Raw genomic sequence first — 22,863 nt, 5'->3', positions numbered from 1 at the left:
CAATAAAGAAGGTGGAAAATATTAGTAAAGGTAGAAGCTAAAGTCATCATCTAAACAATATCAGCTGTTTACCCCCTCAAAAAAAAAACTGATAAGGTCACGAATGATAAGAGTGACGTACACTACACCCTGGGAACTTGTTCAGTCTCTATCTACGAGTATTACCTTCACATCTCAACCAAACTCAATTAAAGTTGGATATACGATCATTCAGTCAACCTAATAACCAACCTACAGAACCCGTACTGTCCAAAACATACTGTACAAAAAAAAAATCACAACTCCAAGACGCCATACAGTGAGGCTACTACATTGCAGTTACTCATCTCCCTTCCTAACATCCTACACAATTTATCTACCAAGAACATTCCACACACGACCTTCTCTACATTTTAGTACCGGTAACCCGACAAACTACGGAAATGTATCGACGATTTTACAGAAAAAAAATGCATTCGCTCCAGAGATGTGTAAATAGTAGCGAAGACTGGAAATACTGGATTTCACCTGGTAACCGATTTTATACCTTGGACTGTATAGCGCCTATATGAAGCCTGGTTACGACGCTTAATACTGTGTACCATAGTTAAGTTGTGACACCTCATTTTGCAAGGACTCTCATCACAAGCTCAAGTAACAGCAAATTACTCCTACTGGAAAGGAAAGTCGCATTGTATGTATGTATGTACCTTTAGGCTATTGAACAACACTTACATACTACGTCTGGAAATTCTTTTGTCTTCTCGAATTACGCCGAGTAGAACCTGTTTACATTGTGGACATTGACCCTAACCCCACGCCATCAATCCCCTCCACTGACGAACAAAATTATGGCCACTTGAAGCATTACGAATTCCTATTGAATCATTAAAGAGAAGCCGAGATTGATGGAGGTCTTCGTTAAATAAAGGCAGAGTAATCAAAATTCTCGTCAGATGCAACTTATGTCCCTCAATTAATTATAAAATAATAATTAATGTGAACATGCATTGGTTTAAATGGTTCTCTCTCCGTGTTAACCTTTAAATTTCACTGTATCTGGTGGCGCCACTTTTTCTCACTTATCTCCATTATAACTTGTAATTTTCATTTTACCGATAACATCTTTCGCATTCACAGGATGTAGTGATGCTGTACCAACTGGTGCATGGTGGTGCCGGTGTTTTCCTCAGCCCGCCAGTGCACCAGCATAAGGGATAGCGTGAGACGATGGCGCGTCGCACTGCAGGCTAGACCCGTCCCCTTGCTATACTGTACAATCAAAACCTAATACCTCATAACATGCACTCTAGAATTTAATTTACAAGAGTATAGACTACTCGCAAGTCGTAACCACAACTACCTATAACATAAAGCTAAACAGTACTTGTAGGCGTAGTGACAGTTTCCTAGACATTTGGCTGTCTGGCCCCAAGTTGTACACTGAACACACTCGGCTTGCCACGCCCTGCGCTGCTCCCACTCCCCTGCTCATACATGTTATACTAATTTCAAACTTTTACTACAGAGACAGTATCCTAACTACTCATCCAGCAGGCTATGCTTTTGTATGTCATGAAAATAGTATTTTTTCCTAAATATTTCAGGCGTGCACTATATATATATATATATATATATATATATATATATATATATATATATATATATATATATATATATATATATATATATATATATATATATATATATATATATATATATATATATATATATATATATATATATATATATATATATATATATATATCGTAACATTTACATTAGTACGTATTGGTATATCTATAATTGTTTACATACTTTCTTGTAAATATCAAATCATTATCCATATACTTTTCCTGTCTTAAGCACATCAGACTTTAGCTACTGCTGTGCGGGTGGTTGACAAGGGTAGGGCTGCAGTGCTAGACTTGCCTCCCTTAGCCCGTGCCTGACCATCTCCCAACCAGGCTCTAGCCTAGAGTATGACCTTCACCTTCAGAGACTCGTCCAACCAGAACACGGGGTTTTCCTATAGTTTAGCAGTTTCATGCCCCCTGCATTTCCAGCTGACCAAGCCTCAGTGGCTCAACACTGTCCCTGCTTCTCTCCCATCATAACCACTACAAATTCTTAATGCCTTACTTTATTGACATAGTCTCACGGGTGGCCTTGGGGCCTCTACAACGCAGATCAATCCCCTTCTCTGGTTATCCATACATGACTCACAATAATATGTGTAGCAATTGGTCGCTTTTGAACTAATTCCTTTGCTCCCCAGTTTAGTCGAGTAAGGAGTGTAACAGCAACAAGCGTGACGTCAGGGAGGAAGAGCTATGACGTCAGATGAAATTCTTGTTTGATTTGTAAATAACAGCGAAACTTATAAACTACATACAGCCTTGAACTTAAAATCTTACAGGGTGATCAGGGGAAGGAGGGACAGCCCACAACACGTCACAGAGTATGACCTTCACCTTCAGAGACTCGTCCAACCAGAACACGGGGTTTTCCTATAGTTTAGCAGTTTCATGCCCCCTGCATTTCCAGCTGACCAAGCCTCATAACACTGTCCCTGCTTCTCTCCCATCATAACCACTACAAATTCTTAATGCCTTACTTTATTGACATAGTCTCACGGGTGGCCTTGGGGCCTCTACAACGCAGATCAATCCCCTTCTCTGGTTATCCATACATGACTCACAATAATATGTGTAGCAATTGGTCGCTTTTGAACTAATTCCTTTGCTCCCCAGTTTAGTCGAGTAAGGAGTGTAACAGCAACAAGCGTGACGTCAGGGAGGAAGAGCTATGACGTCAGATGAAATTCTTGTTTGATTTGTAAATAACAGCGAAACTTATAAACTACATACAGCCTTGAACTTAAAATCTTACAGGGTGATCAGGGGGAGGAGGGACAGCCCACAACACGTCACACATAAGCCGCGCCTCAGGTGCTTACAAAATAATTCCTGAAAAGATTTCCCATATCCGGGTGGCATGCAATTATAGCATCTTCTTTTAAATGCACTTTAACTGCTGAAGCGAAATCGTACAGGGGCAATGTATTTTTTCACAATAACACGAGTAGTTTTGCAGAGTACCTTATTGGTTGTTCATTTATATAAGAATGAACACGTCCTGAGTGAAGAACAGCGTCTCTCTCTCTCTCTCAGTGGAGGGCGATTCAGCCAGCAAGACACACTATCGGTCGCTCATTGCCGCCACCAGAACTAGGGCGCCGGCTACCAAGTGGACGCCCCATCTGCTGTAGGTGGGAGACCGCTTGTTCTATAAGAGCAGATTCCAGACACTACACCCGCTCCTTGATCCACATTACGTTATGGTTTACTTGTTGCAATCATTATACAGTACATACCCATACAACCACAGTCATGCACACAAGAAAGTATTACTGGGGCACAATGATGTTCTTATTGTTATCTACTAATATGTTATACGATAGCTACCTGATTGCTGGATTGCTTTAACAGGTAAGATCATCAGGAAGTACAACTGGCTTACACATGAAAAAATATAGAGCTTTAAGATGACGTATTTTATTGATAATGAAATGCGAGGAATGTGACGAACTGCACATACCAGGTTCCGCAACGCAGTTCTTGACCGTCTCGGGTTAGGGGCTGTTCGTTACAAATGATACGAATCAGAAGTAAATTAACTCTGACACCTGCATTTCAGGAAAATTTTCAAATGTAAAAACAAGACAGTATTACAGCCGTTACATGGGCCCCACCACTCACAAATATGCACTAAAACATCTGAAGTGTAAAATAAAGTAACACACTGGTATAACGCTGCTTCTGTGTGTGTGTGTGTGTGAGAGTAGAGCAAATGCTGCATATTACTGACGTTCCTTGGCGCCATCTGGGCTCCTAACTTGGCCCATGAGCACTTACGCACATTCCTAAATTTGTGTCTGGATTCAAAAGATTCACTATTTAAATCTCCCACGTAACCAGGAAAAATAGAAAAGAAAAAGAAAACACTACATTGGGTCACACACATTGCAATTTCGTTACGGCCGCCATCATAGCTTCTTGGACCACGTAAACGAATTAGATGTCTTAAATTACTTTAACTTTAAACATACAAACCTCATAGAACCTGTTTCCTTAAGAGCATTGCACCTCTCACCTCTACTACACAGCATCTTCACCTAGTTTTAAGAACCCCCCGAAATCAATACCCGGTACTATTTTTTTTCATAGAACTCTCAAATAACTGTTTACATGACCACAAACAAACATACATGAGAAAACAATCCTCGAGTCAACAAAATAGCATTCTGACTGAGTTGGCAAAACCCTCGTCTCCTAACCTTTATATTCTCGAGCCAACAGTAGCTTCAAGTGCAGTGTTACGTGCACCAGGCATGGAGGCGGGTAAGGTAGGAATGCAGAGGCGGATAAGATTAAAAGGTAACCCACAATCCACAAGAGATTTTCTTTATCCAAGGTCAATCCAACTAAATCTGATCAACCCTGGCCCATCCTTACACCTCCCCAACGGAACACCTTGAGAAGAGTGGATCCAAGGCGAGTTTAGTTTAGGGAAAAGTGAAACGTTTGAGTAGTTGTGTGTGCAGACAGATGACAGGACTCAGTTGTAGTGTGGGCGGGCAACGGTGCTGGGGGCAGTTGGAGCGTAAAAATCAAGAACCTCCACCTTGACCCGGAGGCTGATAAAAACATCTACTAGCTTCAGATTAATGGTTAGTCTCAACAGCACAACACTTCATTCTTATCAAAGTTATGTCACCATGTGGGATACGATGTACAAACATAATATACAGTATGGCGTTAATCGTTTCGACGTTTTCTACGCTAGGCTAAATATACTGTAGGTGCTGTCACAACAAGTTATATATATCTCCCTCTCCTTATTCTTGTGACCCCCCCCCCCTCTGGGTAACTATAGTAGTGATAAATCCCCAACCTCTTCCATGAGTGAGACTTGGTAGCAGACAATTTATTGTATTAACTAGCTACCTGGCACCAAGTTTTTGTCTTAATACTGTACTGATTTGCTTTGTAAAAAAAATGCACACACATACACACTGAACAATTTACTATATTTAAAAAGTGGTACATTAATCATGATACATATCGAAAAATGAGAAATTCTCATTTTTTAGCACATGAATGTTAAATGAATTGTGAGGCAGGTCAATACTTGTGGCATAAACAGTATACGTATAATCAAATAGGACTACCAGTAGTATAAAGGAATCAGTTGTGTTGGTAGTACCACACTGAGGGTTTGTGGTACAGTCAGGGAAAGGTGTCTCTATACCCATCCCGTGTTATCCAAGATGTGGCAGTGTCACAGTAGTAGAGATCAGTGGGGATTCGACTAACGCCTCATGGATCGCACTTCGAGTAAATTCGAGACACTTATGGACATTATAGAATAATATATGCGTCTATTGCTTCACGTTCGAGAGTCTGAATCTCTGGGTTCGTGGAGCAGCAGGACTTTTGTGGGCGACTGTACCTTGATTGGGGACATCACAGGGGATATAGAAACACCTTCCCCTGACTATACCACTTTAAATAGTACTGCTCTACAGTGTGACCATTGAACGGGGTTCCCAAAGGACTGATGGGACAAAGTGGATGCAGCATACTAAACGACTAAATGTTAAGCCTCTAGTACAGAAAGAGCCAGTGTGGCCGTCTCCACCTCGGAAACTGTAAAATTAAGTGTTTATTCACACCTGGAAGAAATGGGGGAACCCCGGCGCTGGACTGACGTACTGTATTCTTAAATTTTCGCGAAATTGCTCGAATAACTTAGGAAAGAACCAACATTCAGAAAAACGACTCGGCAGGAGCTAACAAATATAGTACATGCCGTATTTCTATCCGTACTAGTACAGTGTGGCCTGTTATGTCCTTACAAATAACAAGCACGCACGCCCGTTTGTATATACTGTTCGTCATCATTTAAATATATAATAATGTACAATACTGAATGAAAAGAAAGTTCGCCATCACAATTACATCATTAAGGTGGCTATCACGCAGCTGACCTAGCTTCACCGGGGGGTTGTCGAGTCACGACCAGCGCAGCACTACTACAAACAGTACCAGTTTGGCAGTAAGGTCGACGATACAGTGGTGCTTCGGGAGCTGGCTGACCATGTGCGTAGAGCAAGTGGCGGCACGATATTCTTGGCCCACCGCCGACCTAGACACAGGTGCGCCCCTCTGCCACCTGCTATTTTCACACTTGCGACCCTGATAGTACTGCCATCTTCTCAATAGTACAGGACTAACACGATCACCAAATTGTGGTTTAATTGTTTGAAAACGGAGAGTCACTATGCCGGGTACTTAAAGAGAAAATTTAACTTTTATGAGAAATCCACGTAGCAGACAAAACACATTTAAAATCCTCACACATCCCTTAAAAGAGTCCAGTTATTAAATTAGTAGACAAAATTTAAAGAACATACCATAAGCCTAACTCTCTTTAGAGACTACCTGGTACACCTGTGGGCGGTTAAGTGCTGTTAAAAATATTATATACCGGGGTAAGCCTAAGAGCTACACATCCCATCTGTATACGTTCACAGTATTTTAAACGAAAAGGTTAACGGTACTAATCACTCGCTCACTAAGGGGACGCCACTTTAATATTTTATTTGCCTATTTAGCATAGAGGGGACCCCGTACACAAGTAAACTACAGCGTAGTGCTGAACACAGAACAACTGTATTAATGTTGTACTTGGTTAGAACTACTGTAGCTTAAAAGTAAAACTAAATAATTTCTTGAATCAATTATAGCAGATAGCATCCGATCGCATCTAGAGAAAAGCAAATTAATCTACGACTCTCAACATGGGTTTACAAAGGGAAAATCTTGTCTAACAAATCTGCTGACGTTTTTTAGGAAAGTCTTCGAGGTAGTAGATAATGACGAAAATTACGATGTTATTTACTTAGACTTTAGCAAAGCATTTGACAGAGTACCGCATCAGAGGCTTCTGAGAAAAATGAAGGTTCATGGTATCGAGGGAAAAGTTTTAAATTGGATAAAATCATGGCTCACCGATAGAACGCAGAGGGTCAGCGTAGATGGTGTTAAATCTGAGTGGGGCTGTGTAACCAGTGGGGTTCCCCAGGGGTCAGTCCTAGGCCCACTCTTGTTCATAATCTACATAAACGATCTAGATACTGGGATCAGCAGTGACATAAGCAAGTTTGCGGATGACACCAAAATAGGGCGGCAGATTAATTCAGGGCAGGATGCAAATGCATTACAGGAGGATCTAAATAAACTGCAGGGGTGGTCTGAAAAATGACAAATGAAATTCAACACCAGCAAGTGCAGCGTACTTAATATTGGAAGAACAAATACTGATAATGTATACAGCCTTAACAACATCAACCTAGAGAAGTCGACTTGTGAAAGAGACCTAGGGGTACTTGTAAGCCCGGATCTACGGCCTAGAAAACAGCGCGTTAATGTTCGAAATAAGGCAAACAGAGTATTGGGTTTTATATCTAGAAGTGTAAGTAACAAGAGTGCAGAGGTCTTATTGCAACTTTATCTTGCGCTAGTCAGGCCGCACCTCGATTATGCGGTTCAGTTCTGGTGCCCTTATTATAGAATGGATATCAATTCACTAGAGTCGGTGCAGCGAAGAATGACAAAAATGATTCTGGGACTTCGAAACCTTCCATATCAGGATAGGTTAAAGAAACTTAACTTGCATTCCCTAGAAAGACGAAGAGTGCGGGGAGATATGATAGAAGTATTTAAGTGGGTAAAAGGAATCAATAAAGGGGATATAGATAAAGTTCTTATAATATCCGAGCAGGATAGGACTCGGAGCAACGGATTTAAGTTGGATAAGTTTAGGTTTAGGAGGGAGATAGGAAGAAACTGGTTCACAAATAGGGTGGTGGACGAGTGGAACAAGCTTAGCAACTTTGTAGTAAGTGCTGGAACTCTGGAAAGTTTCAAAAGGAGGCTAGATAGAGTCATGGATGATAGAGAGTGGTAGTAACTCTCGACAGGAGCTGCCATGCACAGGTCAACCGGCCTATTGCAGACTCATTTTTTTATGTTCTTATGTAATGTACCGGTACACAAGCACCTTTGGGGAGGACCATCCGTTGCATCGTAAGTAACGTTAGTGTAACCCCTCTACAGCAGCCTTGATGCAATAAAACCATGTTACAAATGGAAAAACAAATGCCCTTGCAATAAAAACTTCCAGTGATATCAGCGACACACGCAACCACTGGGGAATGTAGTGTAAACAAAACACATTCTTCAACACATTTATCATCGTACATTCATATTACATACGGATCGAAATACAAAGGTGATGAAAATGATGAAGACTTCAAGGAATTAAGTTATTCTAATTCGTCAGTCCTAGGTTGGCTTCTCTTCTACTCGCCAACAATGGGTGTGAGGTGGTAGCAATTTCGCTACCATGACCTAGCATCTCCACACTTTCTATTCGAGATTTCTTCAACGGAACAGACAACCACTAGTTCAGTCCATTCTTGCTGCTCTTGTTGTCATGCAGAAACTATTCTCGTGTTCACTATAAACACCAAATACTTGCAAAGATCTGAACTCGTAGCTCCCAATCTTTACCTTTGATCATGTGACTGTTGTATGGTACCTGAATTTCGCCCGAATTTTACTTTATCTGATCTTGTGACTGTCGTATGGTATCTCTCTTAGTTTAGCTCACAATTTATCTACGAACTCTCAAGACCTAACCATTATCTCCCCTAGACCTATCTGGTCGACCACACTCCCATAACCTAACTTATCAAACACCAACACTGCCGTGATTTGAATAATGTTATACAACCTATTTACTATAAATATATGTTAGACGGGATTTGGACTCTGTCGAGTGTAATAAAAAACGTTTTATCAAATGGAGATGTGATTCACTATGGTACAACAATGCCTGGAAAGGGGAGTTTCCGATCAGTATAAACATTCATAGTACTGCCCCCACTTTGTCATTCATGATGGAGACGAAAATTTACTCGGCACTTGCCGAGGATCAGCTTCCTAACTCCATTATTACGGAGACGCCACTTTTACTATTTTATTTGGCTAACGACAGACGACTTTATCCAGCGAGAGGGGACCCCGTACACAAATAAAGGGCAAGTTTCATTAATAATTAATTCTACATGTGTTCCACTGAAAGGCAAAGATGTCGAAGGACCTGAACAATACTCACGTGATAAAAATGACTGCAGCGAAGCCTATAGTATCGAGAAAACCTTTTCAAATATTGAAAGCCAACATAAACAGCTATCGGTATATACCCTTCTTTGTGAGTCGAACCAGCAACAGCCCTGGCAGTAAAAGCCTGCTTAATCAGCCTCAATCTAATAAGGTATGGCCACACTCCAAACTGTCAAGGGATACACACACGCCTGCATTCATTTAAGCCACTTTTAATCCCATAAGAGCAGCACGTTCCTGTGAGGTTCTCACACTCTTGACAAGAGAGACGAAGACCTGAAAAAAATATACAGGAACTGAACATTTGTGAACCTGGAAATCGATGTCTGTTTTTAGCTTTTCGTTAAAAATATGGGCTATGGTGTGTGTGTGTGTGTGTGGGGGGGGGGGGGGTAAGAGTTTCTTACCATGCGGTCATCCACTACCATTTGACCAAGTGTTGTTGTCTGCAGTGGCGACATGACCTATAAGAATACAAGTCATGAAAATATTTACATATACCTACACTTATTATTTGCACAGTATATTTAATGATTCGTAAGACACCGACACAAGAACAGCCCAAAATGTTAAAGGAACTAAAGAAACCCAATATTTGTCCCTGGCGGGCCGAGGTCAATATAATTTCCTATACCGGGAACTTAAAAAAGAGCATAAGGCTAGATTAATCGTACATCAAGTTAAAATTATGTCAAACAATTTGCTACCCCTGCCTGGTCCAGCACGATCAAAATTTGAAGCGGCCCGGCATGGTGAGCCCGATCCTTCAATCTGAGCTTCCTCTCCCATCGCTCACCTAGATTAGGCTGTGGTGGGGTAGTCAACTCTTTCACCTAAAGATGGAACAGGAACCATTCGTAAATTCTAAGACAGTATATAAAATAACTAAGATCTTTCGATTAATGTCGAAATTACTACTTGTTTTAGCAAGAACAGTTACAGGTGGTCCTGATCTTACCTGCGCACGGTTTACAACTTTACAGGCCCTCACACCACGCATGACCTGCACCTCTGAAACGATCATGCTGCCTTCACTAATAGCCACAGAGTATACCGTTCGTATGATCACACCACACATACAACACTCACCTAAACGCGTTCCGCAATTAAAATCCGAATGCTTACTTCATTTAGAGAAGAGTTTCGCCTGCCTATATCTCAAGTCCTTACCCAACAATTACTATCTACACCAAGAACGAGTTGCGGAGATGTCTGCTGAACAAAAACTAAAGCCCGTGGAAAACTGTTAGTAGTCTGGCAGATGAACGAGGTCGGCGAGTTCAAGTTCCGAAAGGTTTGTTATAAAATAACGAAAAACTAGGTCGCCCAAGCTCGTCCACTCACGGAACACTAAACGTAACGCCAGAATGCTAAACTCGGGGAGTTTTATCTCAATTTTTAAATGTTGTTAGAATAGGGTAATTACTGTACTAATATTGTTACGCGCTTCAAAACCACCGTTATTGAAGCGCAGTAATAACATAACAGGCTAAACTCCAGGAAGAAATTCTCAAATGCACCAACCAGACATTTGCCGTGACTTGCCACTAATGGAGAAACCCATCACCCCGGCTAGTTCATGTTTTGGGAGCCATGCAACATTCTCCACCTTCACGAGTACTGTAATAAGACCAGCTTTTTTTGTGTGTGTGTGAGCTGGGTGATAACTTTCAAAGACATCCAGATACAAGCAAGGTGAATCATAGGAGCAGCAGGAAGCCTTGCCGGCGGAGAGGGGGTTGGTGTGGGGGTGGATGGTGATGGTGCTCCAGGAAGGACCTCCACCATGGCTCCAGGCCTGACTCAGCGCCAACACTGGTCGCTCACTAAACCAGCTCTCTCCTGTTTTACAAAATCTGACCACCTCACGCTGCTGCACCAACATCACCCATTGTTGCTTCCCCATTACCTTGTAACTTATTGTACTTATATCAACCTAAAACCATTATTCATTACCTCCCTTTAAAGGACTCTTTTATGTTACCAGTTCACCTGAATGTACTGCTTGGGAGAATTCAACAGAAGAACCTCAGAGATAATTTAGATAAGCCAGCCACAGTAAACCCAAGTTCAAGAATAAACCCACTTGGATGTGACTTTACAAACCCAGGTCTGAAGATGAGAAATGAAGCTGGTGAAACATTGCAATCCCAAGGTCTGAATAAGAAAAAGAAAACTATATATTTAGGTTCAGTTCAAATATAGAATCAAACTCAGGTTTTCAGTATGTTCAACTGTGGAATCTACTATAAAACAACCGACTGTACAACAAATAATAACCAAACAAAATATCAATTCTCAACGCCATTATGCGAAAATGGTGTCCCCACATCCATTGCACGGATCTGAGTAAAGATATAAAATAACCAAGCCACACGACCCCAAACATTCTTCATCGACTGTTGGACAAAAAAGAAAAACTGTCCGGATTTTGCACCGAACAATAGGATGTGATGGTGGCGTGAAAGCTCAAAAATAGTCACCCCCTAAAGGGACTGGAGCCTAGGAAGAGGCTCCCGGCTCCTCAACTTCCGCCACCACCTAAATCATCATAACCTACTGTACAAGTTGTCTCCTTGTACAGTCCTTTGTGGTGTTTTTTCTTTTATTTACACCAACAAATAAAAGCTCCGTTACAAACAAAATTATGACGTTTTCTTTGAGGGAAAGCAATCAAAGTTAGGCTATGGGGCTACTGGATATCGCCTGACCTTTGTTCAATGGTGTAAGATGCTTTCGTTTAAAAAGCCTATTGTTTGCATTGTATATTCTTTGTACTCACCCCTGAAGCTGTGAATTACACGAAAGCGCCTGGGAACTTCGTGTCTTCTTGTTGTTATCAGCATATACTTGTATCACGCGCACCTACAGTGATTTATTATATATATATATATATATATATATATATATATATATATATATATATATATATATATATATATATATATATATATATATATACATATATATATATATATATATATATATATATATATATATATATATATATATACTGTATATGCAAACCATCACAAATACATGCCTATCACTCCTTTTTACCGACAAGTGTGTGTGACACTACTTGGGGGTTAAATTAGATTAGCGACAGGGTGATTAATCTCCAGGTGGAATAAGCTGGTGGGGAGAATCTTCAGGCGAGGCATTTTTCCTGATACGAACAGCCAGACAACTAGGAAAACTTACGACTGACTGGGTGACCAACACCACCACTATTTATATTTTATCCCTTTCTAAAAGTCGCCAGGTTGATGACTAGGTACAAAGTTTGACAATAAAACATTTCCTGGAGCCTCGTCCTCCAACCCTACAGCTTCCGACCTAAATACCTGCCAGGTAACACACATGTCAAGCCTTATTAACTTCGAAAAATTCACTTCTCGGTAAGTTAATTGACGTAATTTATTAAAATTTCAATATCTACCGGCACCAGATACATCCTCACGTTTGCTCTTTCCAAATCTTACGTTGCCCCTCAAGTTTTTCCCTTCCTACTGCTTTCTCCTAGACTTCACACCTCAATTCACCAATACAATTTATACTATAAACATACCTGCATACATAATTGAAGTAAATCAGTACAGATATATTAATTCCTATAAGTACCAGGATCAAAATATGATGCATCCACCTGTGATTACACACCTACGTCCTGCAACAGCAACCCCACCCCCCTTTACAGCCGGCGCTGCGTGAGACACCCCCCCGCAACACTTTCACCCACACCCTCTCTAGAACGAGGCCAGACTGTGGGGTCCAAGCCGGTTCTTTCCCACGTTATCAGTCGACCTGTGCCGGCGTCTGCACCAGCTTAACACGAGGAATACTAGCCTTCCGCCCCACAGTATTCAACAACTTTAACCCAATCCTAAAATTAAGACAAAATTAAGTATTAGTAAAAACCAAAAACAATAACTGGGTGATGGAGTTATGATGCAATTTCAATGTGAGTACATAAGATGATACCTTCAATTTATACACAAGATATGAGTATAATGTACAGTATACACTACACTAATTCTGATATGTGCTTGAATGGCCTGTGGTTGTGATTTTGAAAGAAATTTTGCTTACCTACAGCACACTATCATATCTAAATTTATATATATATATATATATATATATATATATATATATATATATATATATATATATATATATATATATATATATATATATATATATATGTGTGTGTGTGTGTGTGTGTGTGTGTGTGTGTGTGTGACTTCGAAAACATCAAACATAATTAGTACTAGACAGAAAAATTATAGGAAGATACCCAGTACTACCAGTTACCTTTCATCGAGTAATTAATCAACTCAAAAGTTAGAATATGCGAAACTAGACCATTAATATATGACGAGGCATTTTTTCCTTCTAAGGAAAAATGAAAACCGCTCTATCAAACCACCCCTGCGAAGCTAACATACACACGTTTTCCAACTCGTAAATTCTGGCTAGTACAACAAATATTAAAAACATTAATTCACTAGGACATGTTCATACTCACCAGTGACAGGTCACACCTCGTAATATACTTCCAGCTGAATCTTTCGTAAGAACTGAGTAAAGTATCGTTGGCTTCACAAAACACAAATATCGACGATTGATATAACGTTCCGAATTAAAAATCACTAGTAACTAAGTCAAACGCAAAGGAGAGAATTGTACCAGTAAAAACCAACGTAGATAACACTGATCTGACGTACAAAGTAGTCATAACAGTGCCACGCGGTCCGACTAATTACCAAAATGTACCCAAATGTAGCAAAATGTAGCCGCAATGAAGTCAAATAATGGTCCTACGTGAATAAATCGGACTGCTAATCACTTCTCGAAAAGTATTTGGTGTGACAGTCACAAAAAATTGGAAAACTTACTTTAATCTGAGTTAAAAGATCGCGTGCATGTACCGAGGGAGCGAGTAATTACCCAAATGTAGCCGCAATGAAGTCAAATGATGGTCGTACAAGCGTAAATCGGGCTGTGAATCACTTCTCGATTATTATTTGGTGTCATAAAGTCACAAAAAATTGGTAAACTTAATTTAATCTGAGTTGTGTTGTGTTAGGTTAAGTACATGCACTCGATCTATTAACTCTAGATTAAATTAAGTTTACCAATTTTTTGTGACTTCGTGACACCAAATACCAGTCGAGAAGTGATTGGCAGTCCGATTTATTCATGTAGGACCATTATTTGACTTCATTGCGGCTACATTTGGGTAATTAGTCGGACCCGTGCCACGTGCGTCATAATGTTTAAAACCACTATGTTTAGGCAAGGTAAGAGTCATATGTCATACCTTCTGGGTCATTCATTCTAAAGTAAAAAATTAATTTGGTCAGTGACAATGAGAGATACTGTTAGTGCGTGATATTTACTTATATACGTTTTGTTAATTTAGTCCAAGGTGGCCAAATAAGGCCACTGTGTAATGTGCAAGCAACACGTCAGCTTTGATAAGTGAATAAATTAGTTAATGTTTCCAAACACTGAATAAGATTTTTGATGTTAAGTGTAGTGCAACTATTGTACAGTATTAATATTTTACTGTGAAATACTCAAATACCTGAAGAAATGTTCTACTGTACACCACCCACAACAGGAGTAACAATAAGGATGACTGATGACGTAATGATGAAAATGACTCATGAAATTGATATGAAGAGATAATACTGGTTCACCGATTACAGATATTGGTTTATAAGGCAGGATTTCAGCTGAAATTTTAGTTTCTCAACAAAGTACACCAAATGCTTGGTCTAACAGGAAAATCCCCGCCCCCTCCATCCCTTTCACCCCATCACTCAACATGGAACTGGAAAATGTAAACCGTGGTTGTATTGGTGGGAAGGTGGGGACTGACACCAAGCGAGTTAGTATGGGGCGAGGACCTTTAATGAAAGCGAATTTCATTTGTTTATAAGTAAACATTTACTTCGTTAAATACCCTCTATTCCTAACAAAAATAGGGGATAGTTCTTGATAGTCCACATAAAAAGTTTCTGCGAAATGTGGTTTTATAGAAAATTACAATAAGCTATTACGACACTACGAATACAACACTAAAAATATTTCCAGTGCTGCATATTTTTTCTCATATAATTGATAAACTGAAAACTTTCAAATTAGAATAGGTATACAATTTGCCAAGTACATTTCACAAGGCAGGTGGCAATAATTACAATCAACCTCATAGACGAATTCAACAGGATTTCCAGTTGTAAAATTCTTGTAAATCCTACACTACTGTAGATAAAACATAATACACAGGAAGATGAAAACAGGTATACTGTGTATGTATATATAAACCAACAAACAAAAAAGAATCAGAACTTTGAACCTCATAATAGCAACTGAGATGAAAACAATAGGTTTTTGTGTCCGCTGTGAACACCTGTAGCAGAGGCGACGTGGCAGCGTCATGACAGGAGCACGCTGCCACCCATATGAGGCACGCGGCCCAGCCAGCCACAACACATATGGTCCCCCACAGACTCCATATAATAAACACAATGTTAATGTCAATATAGTAAACACCAAGTATGCATATCAATATAACATTTACACTTAAAAAAAATAAAAGTATCGACTACGAATTGGATAAAAAAGAGCAAAATATGGGAAGTGGGAGGTAACCTGCCGGCTCTCATCTCAGCTGATTTTGACACGCACAACAGATGCTCACTCGTTAATCCCATCCAGCTGTTTTAAAGAAGCACGTACAATGAATTCACATTAATAACAACAATTAACATTCACTGAAAGACAAATTAAGATAAAGTCTTTCACACTCACCATCTTCCAGTCAATAGTACCAGAATCAAGGACTTCCTCCTTCACATCTTGGGAGTAAAGTCTCTCTGAAGTGCTGAACAGGGTATTTCTAAACCCGTCCAGGTCCTCCTCCTTCACTTCCTCAGAGTCAAATCTTCCTGAAGTGCTGAACAGGGTATTCCTAAACCCGTCAAGGCCCTTGCATGTAGGATCCTCCTTATCAAACAGGAGGTCCAGCATTCCGAAGTCCGTTGAACACATTTTTTTGCAGTTGAAAGGCCTTCTATTCGTAGTAAATATGCATAAGTTCTTTAAATATCTTACTTTCACTGCCACATCACAACTTTGTTTACTCAAAATGTCTCAGGCTACACCTCGTGTTTCTCTCAAGTCACTGTCCATTAGCGTCTTCACACATCCGATCAGGGTGAGCGTCAACCGGCAACTGATCGTCATTAGGCCAGTTCACCTGTTCACCGGTACCTGGATCTTGCCTTCATCATGGTAACGTTCCAGGACGCTTCACAGGCGGAGGAACTATCGCGTACGTCCACCCTTCTCGAGAAACTGGTTTACACTAACACCAAATATACTGTTCAGACAAAATAAGGTTATCGTTCATTGGAGGCGAGTTCATCATTTTTATCTCTTATTATAGTTTCTTTCGTATGACATGAATTAACCTGCAATATGGGGATAAAGACATCCAAACTATCATGTGAAATGCTTTATAACTAATAATAGAAGCTACAGACGTCCAACAACTATGCAATATTGCGTGGAATCTGAGAACAAAATATACAGAAACACACCGAGTAAATGTGAAAAAGAGAAGCTCTGCTAGAATGATCTGTTTTTAAGCTCCGCCTACTGCTAGCCTCACGCCGGGTCCCTCGCGCATGGCTCGTGGAGTAGTTTCTAATTTATTATTTATTTTAAATACATATACCTCAACCTATCGGTGCAGTGAGTAATTCAGTGACTCTCACAACATGAAATAATTTTGATAATGTATTTAATCACCCTTTTGACCTCATGAACACCAAGACATCGTAAAAATACGGATAACAAAAATCTGTGAAGTGGCAAGTTGTCAGGCAGTGCATTTCAATTTAATATTTGATAATATTTTCGAATTTAAAATAAACGGGCAATTGGAATAAAGCTTGACAGATAAAAGAATGTTTTCTGAAATTGTTAAGAACACACACACATTACAGTACACCTTACATCTTAATATGATAATAGACAAAACCTATGGCGCGAACTTCAAGTTTGACGTTCGTGAATGGGGCGTGGCAGGTTAAAAAGCCAGCACCAGCGTCCAGCTGGAGCTGGATGATTAACAGTGACGAATTGTATGCTTCAGACAGTTTTGCTTAACATCGAGAAAACCAGTGTTGAATGTCAGCTTTGGTAATTGAACTGCAAGGTTGTCGATATATTATACGAGAGATATAAGGCTGATTACAGAATTTACTTTAATCAAATAGTTATAAATATAATCGACGTTATGAACATTGCCAGTCAGTATGAAATTTGTTTCTGTTTTATTAGTCCTTTATCTACGGACAGAAAAGAACCGTAGTGATATACAAAAACGTAAATATATTAGAATAGGTGGGGACAGTATATAAAAATAAAGAAAGTGAGTGACACTCCGATATCATGTTATTGATCTTAATGTTAAAGTTAGGTATCCAAGTTGTAAAATTATGCTATCGTAACACTCTTATCTGTCATACATTAGTTAAATGTTATGCTATCAGATAGTTATGGCGATAGGGCTGAAATTAAAAGGGAATTTTTACCCTTGCTCCAATACAAGTCATTAGTGCTCCGATACTGTACCGTTACCTGATATAAAATAAACCACGATCGGCTGTTTACTCAGAATTATAAGGCATTGAGGAAAATTGGAAATTATGAAGTAAAAAATGTCAAGGAATTATTATAGTGAGCATCTAATATTAACTAATAGTTAAAATTATCATAACAATATATTTCCCCTACTAGTTCGGGTAAATTATTTAATTTCGGTCATCAGTGAGAACCCGGGGTTTTGGGTGGGGGAAAATCACAAAAACTAGTGATTTCCGACACATATGAAGGTCCAAATCGTTCAAAACACATCGAAAACCATCGAAAAAAATATAGTTTGGATTATCTAACGTAACATAACCAACCTAACGTAAACAGGATGACCGAAAATAAAATAATACTCAAATTTGAATTATAGTTAAGAGTGAGATTGCGACTTGAGATATTTGGCCATCTTTCTATTAACGACTTAAAAACTAGTTGTAATCTTATCGAAAAACGGGTAGGAATATGGTTGGACTTGTCTTTCCCTATCTTTAGGCGGGCATATACAATTTACAGATGTTTTGGCAACATTCAAAGGCCGCCAATATAGACTATCAAACCTAAAATAGTAATACATGTTAGATTATATAGATACGCAGCGTTCTGTGATTCTGATTCAACCTCTAAGCGCATTTTTTTTTCTTTTTTTAGGTTGAGGTGGGGAAAGGATGGAAGGCATGCTGGGGCTCAAGGCACAGCCAGACATGAGGGATGGAGAAGCGTATCATGAGTAATCGACGTTTTATCTCAATTTCCTGGATATTAAACGTTTTATCAAAGATCGTAATCAACTTCCAATTTAATTAATACTGGATAATCAATGTTAATTATAAAGTCCTGGATAATCAAAGTTCATTCTATAACACACTGGACAACACAGTATACTTTCATTATAGCTATAATAAAGATTAATCAAAGTTACGGTAATTCTATAACGTACAGGATAATCAGTCATTCTATAGCATCCTGGATAATCACTGTTCATTATATAATATTGAATAATCAAAGTTCATTCTATAACATCTTGCATAATCAATATTTTCAGATCCTAAATAATTAGCATTTAAGTGATTAGATCCAGGATAATTAAGGTTCTATCAAAGATCATGGATGTATAATCAACGTTCTATCATTCTGAATAATTAACGTTATATGAACCTTGATAATCAAGGCTCCATGATCCAGGATAATTAACGTTCTACGATCCTGGATTATTAACGTTCTATGATCCTGGATAATTAACTTCTATGGTTCTGATAAACAACCTCCAAAGACCCACTATCAAATTTTCTGGTATAACAAACATTTTAGCCATGAGAATCCACCTTTAACCCAAAGTCTTTGATAAAAAAGTTCTACCCAAGATCTTCGATATATAATCAACGTGCCTATATCCTGGGTGATTATCGTTTAACTTATTATTTTGTATAATCAACGACCTATAATCAGCGTTCTTCTATCCAAGATAACGTTCAACCCAAGATCGAGGGTAATCATCGTTCTCCTACCAATTCTGGATAATCAACGTTTTATTAAATATCATAGATAATCAGCGTTCTAATGTCGAGGATAACGTTCAATTGAAGATCCTGAATAACCAGCAGTCAATTCTTGCATAATTGGCGTTCTTTTATATCCTGGATAATAAAAGTTCGACCTCAGATCATGGATAATCAACGCCCTAATAACCAGGATAATCAATATGCAATCAAAGCTTCTGTATAGTCAAAATTCTACCCTAGGCAATAGAAAATCTTTTTAGTCCGATTGTCAGGTCAAATCCTAACATTCTGACAAAGAAAAAAAATTTCCTTTCCTGTCTATACATCTCACTGTCACGCGTTCCTCCCATCTCAGCTTATGATCAATTGGAGTGGAACTGGAATCTGCTATGCACTTTAATAAGAATGATGTCTTCACGGGCAATTTTCATATTTTAGCACATTTTCTATTCGTAACTAGGATTAGATGTCAATATATGGAAATTATGTCTTTGCACTTGTGATATTTCCGAACAAGAATTTAATCATAAATATAAATAAAGTCTTATCAATTGTATCAATTTTCACTTCACTGGTATTATGCATCTGAGTTTGAAGATTAAATTAGGAAAGTTAATATATGTATATCTAAGTATTTCTAAAGATAACAACACATATAATAACCATGAGCACTTATAAGTTTCTTTGTACAGATTAATTAAATGTCGCACTCTTTCATATTTATATTTCTCTTCTTTGAAAATACTGTAATTTCTTATGTTCTGTTTATTTACCCACAAAACAAATGAATGTACGTTACACAAAACAGATCAAGATATTTAATTTTCTTGATATGCAATTTTAATTCATTGATTGGTTATGATTAATTTCAATTTGCACAAGATTTTCAGTGAGATCCTTTTTATTGGGCCTTGTTTCAAAACCCAGCACAGCAAATAATTTCGTCGTTTATTCATGATCCTTAATTACAGTGGTTTCCATTGTTACATTTTTATATTTAATAGAAACTTAATAACACAGAACGTAGAGCAGAAACACACCTGCAAGAGCACAACGACACGAAGACTGAGGCTGGACACTGATCAACCCACCTCCCACTGTAATAATACTAACCTGCTGCCTTGCGTCAGAAAATTGCCAACGCGGAGGTTTGCCTTTTTGTTATCCCACGAGAATATGGTTGTAAACAATAACCTCATATAATGTATACAGACAATAATTTGTTATAAATTTGATCTATATCGTTACATATTTTCAGGTTTATATCATTTATTTGTAGATAGTTACGAAGACATTTCAGTATTAAAGTCGGATGGCATATTTAAGTGTCGAAAAATCCGTGGGATTATTTGGTGAGTTCTCCAGCGCCTGCGTTCAGAAACCCTTGCCCACATTTGCCTCCACGTAGACGTGTTGCACCACTGTGACTCAGATACACAGTGTGTATGGACGTACTGGTGAAATATCAGCAGATATTGCGTATATGGTGTATAAAGATGTTTGTATAAGGGCTGAAGGAACTGCCTGTGACAGTTATTGTTAGTTATTTCATTACCTAATAATCCTTTAAGAATTTAAGGGGTAGTGTCGCACTTGGGTATCTTATTCCAGCTAACGCCAGGCGATTTTAATGAGCTAAGAAAAATCCTTACCACTTAAAGGGTAAAAACCTGCCACGATCAATCGCTGTTTCTAATAATAATATTAACAAAATAATTATAACAATCATTAACACCAATGAAATTATACTTCATCAAAAACAACAACTAATACTACAACTTTAATAATATGCCGATGATGATAATAATGATGACATTAACATCTATATAGTATATTTCCAGTCTGGGCAGGCACCTTCACCTTAATACTGTACTGTATACTCTTATCCCAGAAAATACGTCAAACATAGGAAACTGGTATAACGCTCCATATTCGCAGTTCACTAAATCAAATTATATTTTAGGATTTTTAACATACGCAAGATCATTGGAATGACTCATAAGATTACGTAGAGAGCAGGATGACGCAATAATCACAAAATGTTAACATGTTGAAATTATTGTAACAAGCCCAGCGTGACTTCTTTCCTATGACGTATTAAGCGAATGGGCCCGGGCTAGATCGCCGGGCGGGGTGAGTTAGCTATTTAAAAAAATATTTTTGCGATTTGCATGTCTAACCAGCATACATACATACATACATACATACATACATACATACATACATACATACATATAATACATACATACATACTGTCAGTGCTAGTGGGATGGAATGGGCCCCAACTCATAATGAAATGGCACGATCCCCAGACAGTGTGCCCAGTCCGCCATTAAGTTCCACACAGTGGCAGCATCATAACTGTGGTGATTCACCCTGGATATTAAATTTGAGATGTAATATGGGAGAAGCCTATAGTGAGGATGAGTGGTGATGGTGATAACGCTTACGTGGTAATCAGTGTTAGTGGGAGCTAGAGCAGAGGGTGACTTACAACACCAAGAATTAGGTTATCATTAACGCTAAAAGAGAACCGGCAAATTAAAAAATAAATAAATAAATAAAAATAAAAATTAATAACTTATCTAAAAAGAAAATTTAGGGGGCATAAATTTTGGATTCGTTTTGATTCATCACGTTGAAGTATACAATACTATATTTTGTATGTTTACAGGCTATTTTATTCAAATACCCCTGTATATCCAACATGTAAAAAAATGAAGAATATGTGAAAAATCGCTTTACTTCATTATTGTATACTTCAGGAAGCGTAGGTATATATGACGTCACTTACACGTCACACCAAAGACTTATTTTCAATAATAGATGGTACAGTACATCGTCTTAACCAGTAATTAAAACTCAATTGCCAACAGTTACTTTACCATTCGGAAGAGTGTGAAGTTAGAAAAAGTAAACAGTGAATGGAAAGAAATTAGATAATTAAAATAAGAGAGAAAAAGGAGACAGGAAAATTAATATTCGTTTGGATAGATCAATAGAGTGACAAGGAGAATGCGAGTTGTGTTTATATCTGGAGGCAGAAGTATCAGTGAATGGAATAATTTGTGCCCAATAAATAATAAGGCAACTGAAAGTGGAGATTCTTTAGTTGATCCAGTAATAATAATAATAATAATAATAATAATAATAATAATAATAATAATAATAATAATAATAATAATAATGGCTGCCCTTTCCCTCTATGCTACACTATGTCTGGATTCAGGAGCAGTTTTTTCTTCTATACAATTCTCAAAGCCCCTATTATTGACCTAACCTGACCTAACTTCCACTCAAATAATATTAGGGTGATTAATCTTTAGGTGAAATAAGCTGGTGTGTAGATTATTATTATACAGTATGTATGTATTATTATTTTTGTATGTTTAAAAGTAAGTCTTAATCAGTGACAGCGGACGCCTAGGGCAATTCAAATCTCTCCTACTATTCTTGCTTCAGTA

At 38.4% G+C, this 22,863-nt stretch overlaps 1 protein-coding gene across 2 annotated transcripts in view; it reads right to left on the bottom strand.

Annotated features, from left to right (window-relative positions):
- LOC121879072 (uncharacterized threonine-rich GPI-anchored glycoprotein PJ4664.02-like) overlaps positions 1-20,517 on the bottom strand; it is a 51,249-nt gene extending 30,732 nt beyond the window's left edge. The window contains exons 1-3 of one of the 2 annotated variants that reach the window (XM_042385564.1): positions 20,440-20,517; positions 16,053-16,714; positions 9,641-9,697 (exon numbers count right to left, since the gene is read on the bottom strand). In XM_042385564.1, the coding sequence (XP_042241498.1) occupies positions 9,641-9,697; positions 16,053-16,292 (297 nt within the window). In that variant the 5' untranslated portion in view covers positions 16,293-16,714; positions 20,440-20,517. The remainder of the gene's footprint in view (positions 1-9,640; positions 9,698-16,052; positions 16,715-20,439) is intronic. The other variant, XM_042385565.1, reaches the window with a different exon arrangement.
- Positions 20,518-22,863: the final 2,346 nt, after the last annotated feature.

This window comes from Homarus americanus, unplaced genomic scaffold, assembly GCF_018991925.1.
Source record: "Homarus americanus isolate GMGI-L3 unplaced genomic scaffold, GMGI_Hamer_2.0 scaffold4060, whole genome shotgun sequence".
Classification (NCBI taxonomy): Eukaryota; Metazoa; Arthropoda; class Malacostraca; order Decapoda; family Nephropidae; genus Homarus; species Homarus americanus.
Note: the sequence above shows the minus strand (reverse complement) of the source record. Positions and strands in the feature narration are given on the sequence as shown.